Source organism: Dendrobates tinctorius, unplaced genomic scaffold (assembly GCF_039654945.1).
Source record: "Dendrobates tinctorius isolate UK_male_01 unplaced genomic scaffold, ASM3965494v1 ptg000483l, whole genome shotgun sequence".
Lineage (NCBI taxonomy): Eukaryota > Metazoa > Chordata > Amphibia > Anura > Dendrobatidae > Dendrobates > Dendrobates tinctorius.
In genome coordinates this window covers 542553-560198 of record NW_027362144.1, presented here as the reverse complement: position 1 = coordinate 560198, position 17646 = coordinate 542553, and the positions used below count along the sequence as shown (strand labels likewise).

General features: G+C 46.2%; 1 protein-coding gene across 1 annotated transcript in view; it reads right to left on the bottom strand.

Annotated features, from left to right (window-relative positions):
• Positions 1 to 931: 931 nt before the first annotated feature.
• Positions 932 to 17646, bottom strand: part of LOC141077948 (T-cell leukemia homeobox protein 3-like) — a 128042-nt gene continuing 111327 nt past the window's right edge. Inside the window, exon 3 of the mRNA XM_073564731.1 lies at positions 932 to 2144. Coding sequence (XP_073420832.1) covers positions 1955 to 2144 — 190 coding nt within the window. The 3' untranslated portion in view covers positions 932 to 1954. The remainder of the gene's footprint in view (positions 2145 to 17646) is intronic.

Sequence of the window (17646 nt, the reverse complement as noted above, 5' to 3'; positions counted from 1 at the left end):
GTTCGGTCGCTGTAGCATGATCTCTAACACCGACGGTTAGCTGATGCATCAGGTGACCTTTTAAAGGATAGTGGGAGTGGTCACCACCTGGATCAGCAAATTCAGGAGCAATGTAATTACACCAGTGGCCACCGAGGGAAAAAACTGACATTAACCCCCGATGGCCAGAAAGGAAAAAGTTTATATGTGAGAATCCAATCTGCCACAGATCCAAAAATGGATCAAGACATCAGGGCTATGTCACGCTGTCTTGGGAGGTCAGGGCTATGTTGTGCTGACCCGGGACGTCAGAGCTATATCCCGCTGTCCCGGGAGGTCAGAGCTATGTCTCGCTGTCCCGGAAGGTCAGAGCACAATGTTAGTAACTTCCAGCTTCTGACTCCATTTCACATTTTCTTCAACTGGTCCTCCTACTATTTCGCTCAGACCCAGGTATTCTTTGGCTCCAGTTCTCATACATACAATAGCAATTCAGCACATTCGGCCACATAAACAAGAACTGGATTCTCTGTTACAACCAGCAGTCCTGTGGGCACTTCGCCTGCAATCTCTAATTCCTCAGCTGAACTGTGGAGACTCCAGGTTGTCTCCCTGGCTTTGTAAGGGTGATGGGGCTATGGTCTACCTCCTGGCACTCTAAAGGGTAAATAAAGTGTACTTGATAAATATGTTATTCTCTAGTGAGGATCTGTACAATCCTTATCTAGTTGTGGTAACATTCTTAACAGTAGAACTCTGCTCAGTAATGGCTGACGTATGAATGATTACTCGGGAGGGCATATGACAGAATGTATGACATTCTTTAAGGATGGCTTCCTGCATATGGAGCATTGTACAGGTCCATTACTTCCCCACTCATCCTGAAGGGCTAAGAGGGAACATATATGTTGGGTGGTGGCTGACGCTAGGGCTAGAACAAGAGCAATTTTGAAGAAATAAAAATACTGGTTTATTGGATTCATAAAATGTAAAACTGCAGAAAAAAGAGAACAGAGTCATAACATAGTAATGAGCCAAAAACTGGGAGCAACCAAACCACTTGGCTAGTCATAAACCCTTCTTATACCATACATATAAGGCAGGAATCCAAGTTCACAAAAGAGGTGAGATATGATCAATGAAGGTGGAAGTTCTAGGTAACCAAACGTCTAATGCCAGACAGCCTGGTGAGGTTCCAGATGGAGGAGACAAGCTCCTCACACGTCACCGATCACAGGGAAAATCATGTCTATAAACAGATGGAGACAGATGGGATATATTAGGAATGTGGAGAGGATGGAGGAGATTAAGATGGTGGAAGGGAAGGCAGAGAGTTAGCCAATGGAGGAAAGAGAGGACTTGGCAAGCGTAGTGGAGCAGGTAGAATATGGACGTGGATGAGAATAGGCTTAATAAAGAAAATAGAAAGTAATGGAGAACATGGACAAAATAAAGGTGATGGTGAAGAACAGGAATGTGGATTACATGGTATAGAGAGAAATGTAAGAAAGGGAGGAGTGAGGAATGGAGGATAAAGGACATGGTGATTAAAAAGGCAAACGGAAAGGAATAAATGGCAGCAACGGTGGAGAAGAAGGAGATGAAGTAGATGGTTGACATATAGTACATGGAATAAATGGATGAAAGGAAAAAGACACAGATGACCACCTCATCCTGCCCATACTCAAAGAGAAAGTATTGGAGATCCCATTAGTCTAAATGAGTTTGAGAATGTGAAGATCTGGTGTACAAAACAGAAGGTTTTTCAGCATAAATCTCAGCCATGCGCTCCACATCCATGCTCTGCTTGTGAGCATTTACCATCATTATCTTCTAGATTCAGAATTGAATTTCCATGAAAATCAGAAGTTGCACTAAGCAGAGTCTGAGATGTCCATAGGTAATCCCGGCCTCGTCGAGAACATCAAAACATCATCTCTTGTATCTCATATGTCCTTGATGCCCCAACAGTAAGTCACAAGATGGCCGTCTCGTCTGCCCATGGTTGCAGGTTCTGCAAAGCACAGAGCGAGGAGTTATGAGTACATAGAGGGTCCCGTGGAAGAGACTGCTGTAGACTTTTTTGGAAAGCTTCTTGCTGAAGCTGCATCATCATACGATTAGTCTGCTGACGCTCAGATTCCCTTTCTTCAGCTGTTTGACGCCTGAGGACATAAATACAATCAATCAATCGTGCAAAAAAAACACAAAAACTACCTGATTTACTACATGGGAAGCAATTAATGGGAATCTACAGTATGTGGAGGATCAGTCACCACAATGAGGATCAGTCAACACACTATGAGGATCATTCACCATTTTGAGGGTCAGTCACCACTATGAGGGTCATCACTGTGAGGGTCAGTCATCACTATGAGGGTCATTCACTACTATGAGGGTCATCACTGTGAGGGTCAGTCATCACCATGAGGGTCAGTCACCACTATGAGGGTCAGTCACCTCACCACTGTGAGGGTCAGTCACCACTGTGAGGGTCAGTCACCACTGTGAGGGTCAGTCATCACTGTGAGGGTCAGTCACCACTATGAGGATCAGTCATCACTGTGAGGGTCAGTCACCACTGTGAGGATCAGTCACCACTGTGAGGGTCAGTCACCACTATGAGGATCAGTCATCACTGTGAGGGTCAGTCACCACTATGAGGGTCAGTCACCTCACCACTGTGAGGGTCAGTCACCACTGTGAGGGTCAGTCATCACTGTGAGGGTCAGTCACCACTGTGAGGATCAGTCACCACTGTGAGGGTCAGTCATCACTGTGAGGGTCAGTCACCACTCTGAGGGTCAGTCATCACTGTGAGGGTCAGTCACCACTGTGAGGGTCAGTCATCACTATGAGGATCAGTCACCACTGTGAGGGTCAGTCATCACTGTGAGGGTCAGTCACCACTGTGAGGGTCAGTCATCACTGTGAGGGTCAGTCACCACTATGAGGGTCAGTCACCACTGTGAGGGTCAGTCATCACTATGAGGGTCAGACACCACTGTGAGGGTCAGTCATCACTATGAGGGTCAGTCACCACTGTGAGGGTCAGTCATCACTGTAAGGGTCAGTCACCACTATGAGGGTCAGTCACCACTGTGAGGGTCAGTCATCACTGTGAGGGTCAGTCACCACTATGAGGGTCAGTCACCACTGTGAGGGTCAGTCATCACTGTGAGGGTCAGTCACCACTGTGAGGGTCAGTCATCACTATGAGGATCAGTCACCACTGTGAGGGTCAGTCATCACTGTGAGGGTCAGTCACCACTGTGAGGGTCAGTCATCACTGTGAGGGTCAGTCACCACTATAAGGGTCAGTCACCACTGTGAGGGTCAGTCATCACTATGAGGGTCAGACACCACTGTGAGGGTCAGTCATCACTATGAGGGTCAGTCACCACTGTGAGGGTCAGTCATCACTATGAGGGTCAGTCACCACTGTGAGGGTCAGTCATCACTGTGAGGCTCAGTCATCACTATGAGGGTCAGTCACCACTATAAGGGTCAGTCATCACTGTGAGGGTCAGTCACCACTGTGAGGTTCAGTCATCACTATGAGGGTCAGTCACCACTATGAAGATCAGTCATCTGTTATGAGCTCATTTTCTCCTTCACCTTTGATGTCCGATGAACTCCCTCTGCTGGTGAAAGGAGGTAGTGAAATTGATTTGGATGGGAAAAACCTGTCATCTGAACAGGTGGAGTGTGATTGGACATCCGGAATCTCTGAGTGGATATAAGGCCGCCGACGCCCTGCTGGGTTGCTGGTGATCCTCTCTGCTCTGAGCTCTGGCCTCCAGTTTAGTCCTGTCTACTAAAGCTAAGTTTTTGCTCTGCTATTTTTCCATGAGATTTTGTCTGGTTTACTTAGTGTTTGTGTTCAGCCAGCCCTGGTTGGGACGGGCTGAACTCCATTTTTGTCTCTGATCAGTTGATCTCTTTGCTCTGTTTTCGGAATATACCTGAGTGCTGATATAGTGATTTTGAAGTCTAGTGACTTCAGGGCCTTTTCTATCAGATGTGTTGGACATTATTTTTGGCAGGGTTTTTCCGTGATTGCAGACAGCAGCTTTTCTTTCCTGTCCTATCTAGTTAGTTGGGCCCCATCGTTTGCTCAGCCTGTCTTTCTGTCTGTGTTTGTGTTTTCATCTGTTTTCACCGACAATACATGTTGGGGGCTGTCTATTGCTTTGGGGTCTGCTCTGGGGCAGTTTAGATTTTCCCTTTCTTTCTTTATGTTTGTTTAGTTCTCCGGCTGTGACGAGGTGTCTAGGACCACCGTAGGCACGCTCCACGGCTACTGTTAGTTGTTGTGAATAGGATCAGGGGTCTGCAATCCGCTAGTTACCAACCTCTCTGGTTTTCTGGACTTAGCTTGTATTTTTGTTTTTTCCTCCTCCGGTGACTCATTCATAACAGTCATCACTATTAGGGTGAGTCACCACTGTGAGGGTCAGTCATCACTATGAGGGTCAGTCACCACTGGGAGGGTCAGTCATCACTGTGAGGGTCAGTCACCACTAGGAGGATGAATTATGATCACCTAGGGAGACCTCTCTTACCTGGCCTAGGTGGAGGCGTTTCCCGGTCTCTCAGGACAGGTGCGCACAAAGTGATTGGCTCCACGCAGTACAGGCAGAGCCCGTTCGTCACCCTCTCCCTGCGTCGCTGCTCGGACAGCCGGATCCGATCTACCTGCATGGGTTCGGGAGCGACGCTAGTAGAGGGAGTAGATGAGCGCGGGATGGGCGCTTGATACAGCCTAAAGGGCCTGCGCTCCCTAACTGACTCTCGAGCGCGCTCCAAGAACCACAGGTCTATACGAGTAGCCAGGGAAATGAGATCCTCCAGAGTGGTTGGGGTATCTCATCCAGCAAGCTCGTCCTTGATTTTACCTGAGAGGCCCCTCCAGAAGGCACCTACAAGTGCCTCATTATTCCATCCGAGTTCTGACGACAATGTCCAAAAGCGGATGGCGTACTGTCCCACAGTAAGAGACCCCTGGCGAAGGTTAAAGAGGGCCTCTGTGGTAGACGCTAAGCATCCGGGTTCGTCGAACACTTTGCGGAACGTCTCCAGAAAGTTCTGGATACTAGACACGACGGGATCATCCCTCTCCCATAAAGGACTAACCCAGGCCAGAGCTTCTCCCTCAAGATGGGACACATTGAACGCCACCTTGGCACGATCAGTGGGGTATTGTTGGGGCAAAAGCTCAAAGTGCAGTCTGCACTGATTTAAGAAACCCAGACATAGCTTAGGATCTCCGCCATACCGGGGAGGCTTTCCCAGATGAGGTGGCGGAGACGAAACTGCGTCCCTGGGTGGGGTAGAGGCGGCTGCATCGGACTGCAAGGCAAGCAGTCGATCGTCAACGGACGCCATATAACCCAAGATGTGAGACTGGGCGTCGTGCTGCTGCGCGAGCTCCTGCTGAAGACAGACTAGGAGGGGAGCATGCCCTGGATAAGAGGTCTGCAGAGCGGATAACCGGGTGTCCATGGACTTCATGAAGGACATTATCCGGGTCTGATTTTCACGCAAGAAAAGCAGTTCCTTCTGCGTGGCGGCCGCGGCACCGGCGGGGTCCATGGCCTGATGATAGTGTGATGTTCAGGGAATGGACAATGCCCGAGAGTGGACCCTCTGGGTCACGGATCTGGAGCCCCTGGGTCGAGCGCGCCAGGTGATGACCGACCCCTATACAGGGATCGTTAGGGGCAAAACCGCAGAGGATAGAACCGCGACAGCCGGTACCAAGAGGGACGGCTCAGGGACAAGGAGGACCAGAGGAGGGCCAGGAACACTGGGCAGAGATAAGCGTACCTGAACAGGGTTATAGGGAGAGCAGGAAACCTTGCGGCAGCTACTAGAAGGGCCAGCAGGAGTAGCCACAGAAGCAGGGGGAATGCAGACTTGGAGAGCCCAGGAGGAGATATAGAGATGGATAGGCAGGAGGGGAGAGCACCAGGGAACCAGGAGAGCGAGGGAGGAAGCAGGACAAGAGAGAGGCTGACAGGGAGAAGGCGAGAGGAATATAACCAGAGAACTATAGTAACACTATAGCGGCCAGAACAACACGTGGATTAGCACACAATCATCTGGCGTCCTCTCTACAGAGCGGACGCCTGAAATACTTTAGGATCAGGAAGTGGGTAAGCGAGCACCGCCCTCAGCGATGCCCACCGCCGGCAGAAGATGGAGCGCTGGCTCGCGCCCGCAGCCTAAGGGAGAAGCGCCGGGACGCCGCAGAGCTGGACGCTGAGTGAGAGTGCGCACTGCAGAGGGAATGCCGGTAAGAAGGGGCAGCAGCAGTTTCCGCCGCAGAAGACGCCAGGGCGGGCACGGCCGCCGATGTTACACCGTTCCAAAGTTGTCAGTACTCGGGGTCCCGGGGCTTTAGTGCTGTTATTATGACACATGATGTCCGGCGTCTAATCAGTGCTGGTGTCATTTTCCCCGCCTTTATACTAATTGAACATGAAGATAAAGTCCGAGCTGCATCTGATCTCTCACTTCCTCTTCCTGGTCAATTCATTTGATGGCGGGGACAGTGAGGCCAGCGCTGATTGGGCGGCGGGCATCATATGTCATAACAACTGCCCGAGAGTCCCAGGACCACCAAAGAGTGGTCGTAAATGGCTGCACATCCAGTTGGAAGAATGTCTCAAGTGGGGTACCACAGGGCTCTGTCCTGGGCCCTGTATTGTTCAACATCTTTATCAACGATTTAGATGAAGGAATTGAGGGTAAACTGATTAAATTTGCTGATGACACAAAGCTAGGAGGGATAGCTAATACTAGAGAAGAGAGAGAGAGGATTCAAAAAGATATAAATAAATTGGAGCAGTGGGCAGCAACTAACAGAATGGTTTTTAACAGGGAAAAATGCAAAGTACTACATCTTGGCAATAAAAATGAAAAAAGCATATACAGAATGGGAGGAATAGGCCTAAGCAACAGCACATGTGAAAAAGACTTGGGTATACTAATAGATCACAGACTGAATATGAGTGAACAGTGTGGTGCAGCAGCAAAAAAGGCAAATGCAATTCTAGGATGTATTAACAGAAGCATACAGTCTGGGTCACGTGAAGTCATTATTTCCCTCTACTACTCTTTGGTCAGACCTCATCTGGAATATTGTGTCCAGTTTTGGGCACCACATTTTAAAAAAGACATCAGCAAACTGGAGCAAGTTCAGAAAAGAGCGACCAGAATGGTGACCGGTCTGCAAACCCTGTCTTATGAGGAAAGGTTGCAGGATTTGGGAATGTTTAGTTTGCAAAAGAGAAGACTGAGAGGAGACTTAATAGCTGTCTACAAATATCTAAAGGGCTGTCACATTGTAGAAGGATCAACTTTATTCTCATTTGCACAAGGAAAGACTAGAAGCAATGGGATGAAACTGAATGGGAGGAGACACAGATTAGATATTAGAAAAAACTTTTTGACAGTGATGATGATCAATGAGTGGAACAGGCGGCCACGAGAAGTGGTGAGTTCTCCTTCAATGGAAGTCTTCAAACAGAGGCTGGACAGACATCTGACTGGGATGATTTAGCGAATCCTGCTTTGAGCAGGAGGTTGGACCAGATGACCCAGGAGGTCCCTTCCAACTCTACCATTCTAGGATTCTAAAGACCGCGAATGCCGACACCACTGGAACAGCGCCGGCACAGAAGAGGAGTGTAAGTTGTTTTATTTTATCAGGACCAAACATTTAGATCAAGAACAAGAAGGGATTGTCCTAGTAGTTCACAACCCTCTGTCCGTCAGGGACAAGTGATCTGACAGGTGCAGCTCTTTCAGGCTGTGAGCCCACATAGCGTTTTTTAAGCGTTTCCGCGGCATTTTTAAACGCGCGATTGTGCTGCGGAAACGCTTAAAAAAAGCATTCCATGCATTTATAATAGAAAATGCACATGTTGTGCCAATGGTGCGTGTTTTACCACTGCGGAATCGCTTAGCGGTAAAAAATGCAGCATGTTCATTAATTTTGTGGAATCGCCCGCGATTCTGCATATCATCAATTATATGGGCGAAAACGCATGGGAAAACGCATGTGAAAACGCTTGACAATCGTGTCAAAAACCGCATGTTTTCCCTGGCAAGGGCATGCGTTTCTGCTCAGGAAAAAATCGCTTGAAAAACGCTACGTGGGCACATAGCCTTAGTGTCATTTTCCCTCCTCACCCCCCAATACCTTCCTGACTCTTGATGCTTTGTGAGACCTTGTATAACAGTTCTACTGGAGGCTCAGGAGAGCAGATAGACCTGTGCTGGCTTCTCAGGCACATTGCTCGCCACCACGTCACACTATATGAGGTTGTATTTTATGTTTTTAGTCATCACAATTGTTATTTTAGCTTGTTTTAAGAATACAACATTTGTGGATATTTCATAGAAATAAGTAAGGTTTTCTTACAAATGAAAGCGTGCTTCTCAGGCACATACAGTATTGTCCCCTAACACATATTCGCTCTCTTGCCTCACATTATCTACTGAAATGGAGAGGAAAATGTCTGATTTGTCAAAACCCCTTCATGTTGATGAAGTGAAGATGCTGTTAGATAATGATGATGTTGCAAACCCCACAATGCATGAGGATTTAGGAGAAAAACATGAGACTGATTCTCATGAGGAGGTGGAAGTATGTGAAACAGAGCAGGATGGTGAGAGTGATGAGGATGAAGAAGATATAGAAACATGAGATGGTGAAAGTGATGAGGATGAAGAAGATATAGAAACATGAGATGGTGAGAGTGATGAGGATGAAGAAGATATAGAAACATGAGATGTGAGAGTGATGAGGATGAAGAAGATATAGAAACATGAGATGTGAGAATGATGAGGATGAAGAAGATATAGAAACATGAGATGTGAGAGTGATGAGGATGAAGAAGATATAGAAACATGAGATGTGAGAATGATGAGGATGAAGAAGATATAGAAACATGAGATGGTGAAAGTGATGAGGATGAAGAAGATATAGAAACATGAGATGTGAGAGTGATGAGGATGAAGAAGATATAGAAACATGAGATGGTGAAAGTGATGAGGATGAAGAAGATATAGAAACATGAGATGTGAGAGTGATGAAGATGAAGAAGATAGAGAAACATGAGATGTGAGAGTGATGAGGATGAAGAAGATAGAGAAACATGAGATGGTGAAAGTGATGAGGATGAAGAAGATATAGAAACATGAGATGTGAGAGTGATGAGGATGAAGAAGATATAGAAACATGAGATGGTGAAAGTGATGAGGATGAAGAAGATATAGAAACATGAGATGTGAGAGTGATGAGGATGAAGAAGATATAGAAACATGAGATGTGAGAATGATGAGGATGAAGAAGATATAGAAACATGAGATGTGAGAGTGATGAGGATGAAGAAGATATAGAAACATGAGATGTGAGAATGATGAGGATGAAGAAGATATAGAAACATGAGATGTGAGAGTGATGAGGATGAAGAAGATAGAGAAACATGAGATGTGAGAGTGATGAGGATGAAGAAGATAGAGAAACATGAGATGGTGAAAGTGATGAGGATGAAGAAGATATAGAAACATGAGATGTGAGAGTGATGAGGATGAAGAAGATATAGAAACATGAGATGTGAGAGTGATGAGGATGAAGAAGATATAGAAACATGAGATGTGAGAGTGATGAGGATGAAGAAGATAGAGAAACATGAGATGTGAGAGTGATGAGGATGAAGAAGATATAGAAACATGAGATGTGAGAGTGATGAGGATGAAGAAGATATAGAAACATGAGATGGTGAGAGTGATGAGGATGAAGAAGATATAGAAACATGAGATGTGAGAATGATGAGGATGAAGAAGATATAGAAACATGAGATGTGAGAGTGATGAGGATGAAGAAGATAGAGAAGCATGAGATGTGAGAGTGATGAGGATGAAGAAGATATAGAAACATGAGATGTGAGAATGATGAGGATGAAGAAGATATAGAAACATGAGATGTGAGAGTGATGAGGATGAAGAAGATAGAGAAACATGAGATGTGAGAATGATGAGGATGAAGAAGATATAGAAACATGAGATGGTGAGAGTGATGAGGATGAAGAAGATATAGAAACATGAGATGTGAGAATGATGAGGATGATGAAGATATAGAAACATGAGATGTGAGAGTGATGAGGATGAAGAAGATAGAGAAACATGAGATGTGAGAGTGATGAGGATGAAGAAGATAGAGAAACATGAGATGGTGAAAGTGATGAGGATGAAGAAGATATAGAAACATGAGATGTGAGAGTGATGAGGATGAAGAAGATATAGAAACATGAGATGTGAGAGTGATGAGGATGAAGAAGATATAGAAACATGAGATGTGAGAGTGATGAGGATGAAGAAGATAGAGAAACATGAGATGTGAGAGTGATGAGGATGAAGAAGATATAGAAACATGAGATGTGAGAGTGATGAGGATGGAGAAGATATAGAAACATGAGATGTGAGAATGATGAGGATGAAGAAGATATAGAAACATGAGATGTGAGAGTGATGATGAGGATGAAGAAGATATAGAAACATGAGATGGTGAAAGTGATGAGGATGAAGAAGATATAGAAACATGAGATGTGAGAGTGATGAAGATGAAGAAGATAGAGAAACATGAGATGTGAGAATGATGAGGATGAAGAAGATATAGAAACATGAGATGTGAGAGTGATGAGGATGAAGAAGATATAGAAACATGATGATGGTGAGAGTGATGAGGATAAAGAAGATATAGAAACATGAGATGGTGAAAGTGATGAGGATGAAGAAGATATAGAAACATGAGATGTGAGAGTGATGAAGATGAAGAAGATAGAGAAACATGAGATGTGAGAATGATGAGGATGAAGAAGATATAGAAACATGAGATGTGAGAGTGATGAGGATGAAGAAGATATAGAAACATGAGATGTGAGAGTGATGAGGATGAAGAAGATATAGAAACATGATGATGGTGAGAGTGATGAGGATGAAGAAGATATAGAAACATGAGATGTGAGAGTGATGAAGATGAAGAAGATAGAGAAACATGAGATGTGAGAGTGATGAGGATGAAGAAGATATAGAAACATGAGATGTGAGAGTGATGAGGATGAAGAAGATATAGAAACATGAGATGGTGGGAGTGATGAGGATGAAGAAGATATAGAAACATGAGATGGTGAAAGTGATGAGGATGAAGAAGATATAGAAACATGAGATGTGAGAGTGATGAGGATGAAGAAGATATAGAAACATGATGATGGTGAGAGTGATGAGGATGAAGAAGATGTAGAAACATGATGATGGTGAGAGTGATGAGGATGAAGAAGATATAGAAACATGAGATGGTGAAAGTGATGAGGATGAAGAAGATATAGAAACATGAGATGTGAGAGTGATGAGGATGAAGAAGATATAGAAACATGAGATGGTGAGTGATGAGGATGAAGAAGATATAGAAACATGAGATGTGAGAGTGATGAGGATGAAGAAGATATAGAAACATGATGATGGTGAGAGTGATGAGGATGAAGAAGATATAGAAACATGAGATGTGAGAGTGATGAGGATGAAGAAGATATAGAAACATGAGATGGTAAGATTGATGAGGATGAAGAAGATATAAAAACATGAGATGGTGAAAGTGATGAAGAAGATATAGAAACATGAGATGGTGAAAGTGATGAAGAAGATATAGAAACATGAGATGGTGAGAGTGATGAAGATGAAGATATAGAAACATGAGACGGTGGGAGTGATGAGGATGAAGAAGATATAGAAACATGAGATGGTGAAAGTGATGAAGATGAAGAAGATATAGAAACATGAAATGGTGAGAGTAATGAGGATGAACAAGATATAGAAACATGAAATGGTGAGAGTGATGAGGATGAAGAAGATATAGAAACATGAGATGGTGAGAGTGATGAGGATGAAGAAGATATAGAAACATGAGATGTGAGAGTGATGAGGATGAAGAAGATATAGAAACATGAAATGGTGAGAGTGATGAGGATGAAGAATATATAGAAACATGAGATGGTGAGAGTGATGAAGATGAAGAAGATATAGAAACATGAGATGGTGAAAGTGATGAGGATGAAGAAGATATAGGAACATGAGATGGTGAAAGTGACGAGGATGAAGAAGATATAGAAACATGAGATGGTGAGAGTGATGAGGATGAAGAAGATGTGGAAACATGAGATGGTGAGTGATGAGGATGAAGAAGATATAGAAACATGAGATGGTGAAAGTGATGACGATGAAGAAGATATAGAAACATGAAATGGTGAGAGTGATGAGGATGAAGAAGATATAGAAACCTGAGATGGTGAGAGTGATGAGGATGGAGAAGATATAGAAACATGAGATGGTGAGAGTGATGAAGAAGATATAGAAACATGAGATGGTGAGTAATGAGGATGAAGAAGATATAGAAACATGAAATGGTGAGAGTGATGAGGATGAAGAAGATATAGAAACATGAGATGGTGAGAGTGATGAGGATGGAGAAGATATAGAAACAGGAGATGGTGAGAGTGATGAGGATGAAGAAGATATAGAAACATGAGATGGTGAGAGTGATGAGGATGGAGAAGATATAGAAACAGGAGATGCTGAGAGTGATGAGGATGAAGAAGATATAGAAACATGAGATGGTGAGAGTGATGAGGATGAAGAAGATAGAGAAACATGAGATGGTGAGAGTGATGAGGATGAAGAAGATATGGAAACATGAGATGGTGAGAGTGATGAGGATGAAGAAGATAGAGAAACATGAGATGGTGGGAGTGATGAGGATGGAGGATATGGAAACATGAGATGGTGAAAGTGATGAGGATGGAGAAGATGTAGAATCATGAGATGGTGAGAGTGATGAGGATGAAGAAGATATAGAAACATTACATGGGAAGAGATAAAGAACCAAATGGAGCAATAAGCCACCTATGCCAACTAAACGTAGGGAAACTCCAAACATTCTCACTCACCTTCCTGCAGTTAGAGGAACAGCGAGGAGCTAAAACTGCAGCTGAATACTGGAATATTCCCAGATGACATTCTGGACTCTATGTCACATACACTAATCAATATAGAGACATTAGAAAGGACAAGTCCATCTGCAGAATCATCAGATCCACAGATGAATCAGACTGAGGGCTTTTTTTGGATTGACGGGGGGTTAAGCCTCCAGTCGCCATCAAGTGCTGATGGTTGTCAAACTCTTCACATGCCGCTATATCTAGAGACACCAGAATCTGAGAAGATAAAATGCTGGGACCGGATCCAGCTCTGGTTGTAGCAGGAGCTCAGATACAGGTGCATCTCACAAAATTAGAATATCATCAAAAAGTAAATTTCTTTCAGTTCTTCAATACAAAAGTGAAACTCATATATTCTATAGAGCAGGGGTGGGCAATTAATTTTCTTGAGGGGCCACATGAGAGGCCGTGACTGTTGTGGAGGGCTGAACCAATATACCGAAATTAATTCTACTCAATATTCATATCAATATATTATAATTATATTATTAATTGTATCACTTAATATTGAGCAGAATTAAGTATGTTGACATCCTCCTAAATATCTTTTAAACACAAGTACAGCCCCTTCTGCATATCGTATGAGCCCCCCTTATATACTGTAAGAGCCCCCACACAACCTCCCCATATACAGAATGAGCCCCACACAGCCTCCCTATGTACACTGCATGAGCCTCACACAGCCTCCCTATATACAGCATGAGCCTCACACAGCCTCCCTATGTACACGGCATGAGCCCCACACAGCCTCCCTATGTACACTGCATGAGCCCCACACAGCCTCCCTATATACACTGCATGAGCCCCACACAGCCTCCCTATATACACTGCATGAGCCCCACACAGCCTCCCTATATACACTGCATGAGCCCCACACAGCCTCCTCATATACACTGCATGAGCCCCACACAGCCTCCCTATATACAGCATGAGCCCCACACAGCCTCCCTATATACACTGCATGAGCCCCCACACAGCCTCCCTATATACACTGCATGAGCCCCACACAGCCTCCCTATATATACTGCATGAGCCCCACACAGCCTCCCTATATACACTGCAAGAGCCCCACACAGCCTCCCTATATACACTGCATGAACCCCACACGGCCTCCCTATATACAGCATGAGCCCACACAGCCTCCCTATATACACTGCATGAGCCCCACACAGCCTCCCTATATACAGCATGAGCCCCACACAGCCTCCCTATGTACACTGCATGAGCCCCACACAGCCTCCCTATATACACTGCATGAGCCCCACACAGCCTCCCTATATACAGCATGAGCCCCACACAGCCTCCCTATATACACTGCATGAGCCCCCACACAGCCTCCCTATATACACTGCATGAGCCCCACACAGCCTCCCTATATACACTGCATGAGCCCCACACAGCCTCCCTATATACACTGCAAGAGCCCCACACAGCCTCCCTATATACACTGCATGAACTCCACACGGCCTCCCTATATACAGCATGAGCCCACACAGCCTCCCTATATACACTGCATGAGCCCCACACAGCCTCCCTATGTACATTGCATGAGCCTCACACAGCTTCCCTATGTACACTGCATAAGCCTCACACAGCCTCCCTATATATACTGCATGAGCCCCACACAGCCTCCCTATATACACTGCATGAACCCCACACGGCCTCCCTATATACAGCATGAGCCCACACAGCCTCCCTATATACAGCATGAGCCCACACAGCCTCCCTATATACACTGCATGAGCCTCACACAGCCTCCCTATGTACATTGCATGAGCCTCACACAGCCTCCCTATATACAGCATGAGCCCCACACAGCCTCCCTATATACACTGCATGAGCCCCCACACAGCCTCCCTATATACACTGCATGAGCCCCACACAGCCTCCCTATATACACTGCATGAGCCCCACACAGCCTCCCTATATACACTGCAAGAGCCCCACACAGCCTCCCTATATACACTGCATGAACCCCACACGGCCTCCCTATATACAGCATGAGCCCACACAGCCTCCCTATATACACTGCATGAGCCCCACACAGCCTCCCTATATACAGCATGAGCCCCACACAGCCTCCCTATGTACACTGCATGAGCCCCACACAGCCTCCCTATATACACTGCATGAGCCCCACACAGCCTCCCTATATACAGCATGAGCCCCACACAGCCTCCCTATATACACTGCATGAGCCCCCACACAGCCTCCCTATATACACTGCATGAGCCCCACACAGCCTCCCTATATACACTGCATGAGCCCCACACAGCCTCCCTATATACACTGCAAGAGCCCCACACAGCCTCCCTATATACACTGCATGAACTCCACACGGCCTCCCTATATACAGCATGAGCCCACACAGCCTCCCTATATACACTGCATGAGCCCCACACAGCCTCCCTATGTACATTGCATGAGCCTCACACAGCTTCCCTATATATACTGCATGAGCCCCACACAGCCTCCCTATATACACTGCATGAACCCCACACGGCCTCCCTATATACAGCATGAGCCCACACAGCCTCCCTATATACAGCATGAGCCCACACAGCCTCCCTATATACACTGCATGAGCCTCACACAGCCTCCCTATGTACATTGCATGAGCCTCACACAGCCTCCCTATATACAGCATGAGCCCCACACAGCCTCTCTATAAACACTGCATGAGCCCCACACAGCCTCCCTATATACACTGCATGAGCCCCACACAGCCTCCCTATATACACTGCATGAGCCCCACACAGCCTCCCTATATACACTGCATGAGCCCCTCACAGTCTCCCTATATACACTGCATGAGCCTCACACAGCCTCCCTATATATACTGCATGAGCCCCACACAGCCTCCCTATATACACTGCATGAACCCCACACGGCCTCCCTATATACAGCATGAGCCCACATAGCCTCCCTATATACAGCATGAGCCCACACAGCCTCCCTATATACACTGCATGAGCCTCACACAGCCTCCCTTTGTACATTGCATGAGCCTCACACAGCCTCCCTATATACAGCATGAGCCCCACACAGCCTCTCTATAAACACTGCATGAGCCCCACACAGCCTCCCTATATACACTGCATGAGCCCCACACAGCCTCCCTATATACACTGCATGAGCCCCACACAGCCTCCCTATATACACTGCATGAGCCCCTCACAGCCTCCCTATATACACTGCATGAGCCTCACACAGCCTCCCTATATATACTGCATGAACCCCACACGGCCTCCCTATATACAGCATGAGCCCACACAGCCTCCCTATATACAGCATGAGCCCCACACAGCCTCCCTATATACACTGCATGAGCCTCACACAGCCTCCCTATATATACTGCATGAACCCCACACGGCCTCCCTATATACAGCATGAGCCCACACAGCCTCCCTATATACAGCATGAGCCCACACAGCCTCCCTATATACAGCATGAGCCCACACAGCCTCCCTATATACAGCATGAGCCCACACAGCCTCCCTATATACACTGCATGAGCCTCACACAGCCTCCCTATGTACATTGCATGAGCCTCACACAGCCTCCCTATATACAGCATGAGCCCCACACAGCCTCTCTATAAACACTGCATGAGCCCCACACAGCCTCCCTATATACACTGCATGAGCCCCACACAGCCTCCCTATATATACTGCATGAGCCCCACACAGCCTCCCTATATATACTGCATGAGCCCCACACAGCCTCCCTATATACACTGCATGAGCCCCACACAGCCTCCCTATATACACTGCATGAGCCCTGTAACGGGGTCTACCAAGCTGGGGTACCTCTTTCAGTACCACCCCGTGTTTTCGGAGGTCCGCTCTGCGTTGGCTGGAGTCTGAATGAATGACGCTGGCTGGAATCCCTTGTTTACATGGGCGCATATAAAAGATTACTGCTTTTCCACGTATTTCCAGTCTGACAACAGTTTACTCACAGGAAACAGAATATATCACACAGATACAGAGGGCAGGCCAATAGAAAAGCGGCAGGCCAGACATGCATTACAAAAGCCGCAGGTGGCCGGAGCCTGCCGATGTTTACTGTGGAAATTACAAGGTTTGGAGAGGGCGGACAAAAGGGAAATGCTGATGCATTAGGGACATGCATCTCACATAGAACCTATTATCCATATATATAATGCACAACATATTCTCGGTGCTCAGTGGTTCTGTAACACGTAACACGGCTCCCCTTTTCAGCGACGCGATCGGCATACACAGTCTGATCCTTAACGGATCGGTTTGGGGATGACCGAAGTTTATGGGGTTGGTACAAGTTCCGTTTGTCGACTTAGTCCATCGGCATTACCATTTTGTTTGCCGGGTCTGTGGTGGATGGTGAAGTCCAGGGGTTGTAGGGCTAAACTCCACCGCAGCAATCTGGCGTTGTCTCCTGACACCCGATTAAGCCAGACTAGGGGATTATGGTCCGTTAGGAGGGAAAACTGTCGTCCATACAAATATGGTTGCAACTTCTTGAGTGCCCACACTACCGCCAGGCACTCCTCGATGGCCGCATAGCTTACTTCACGGGGCAGTAGTTTCCGACTCAGGTAAGCTACCGGGTGTTCTTGGCC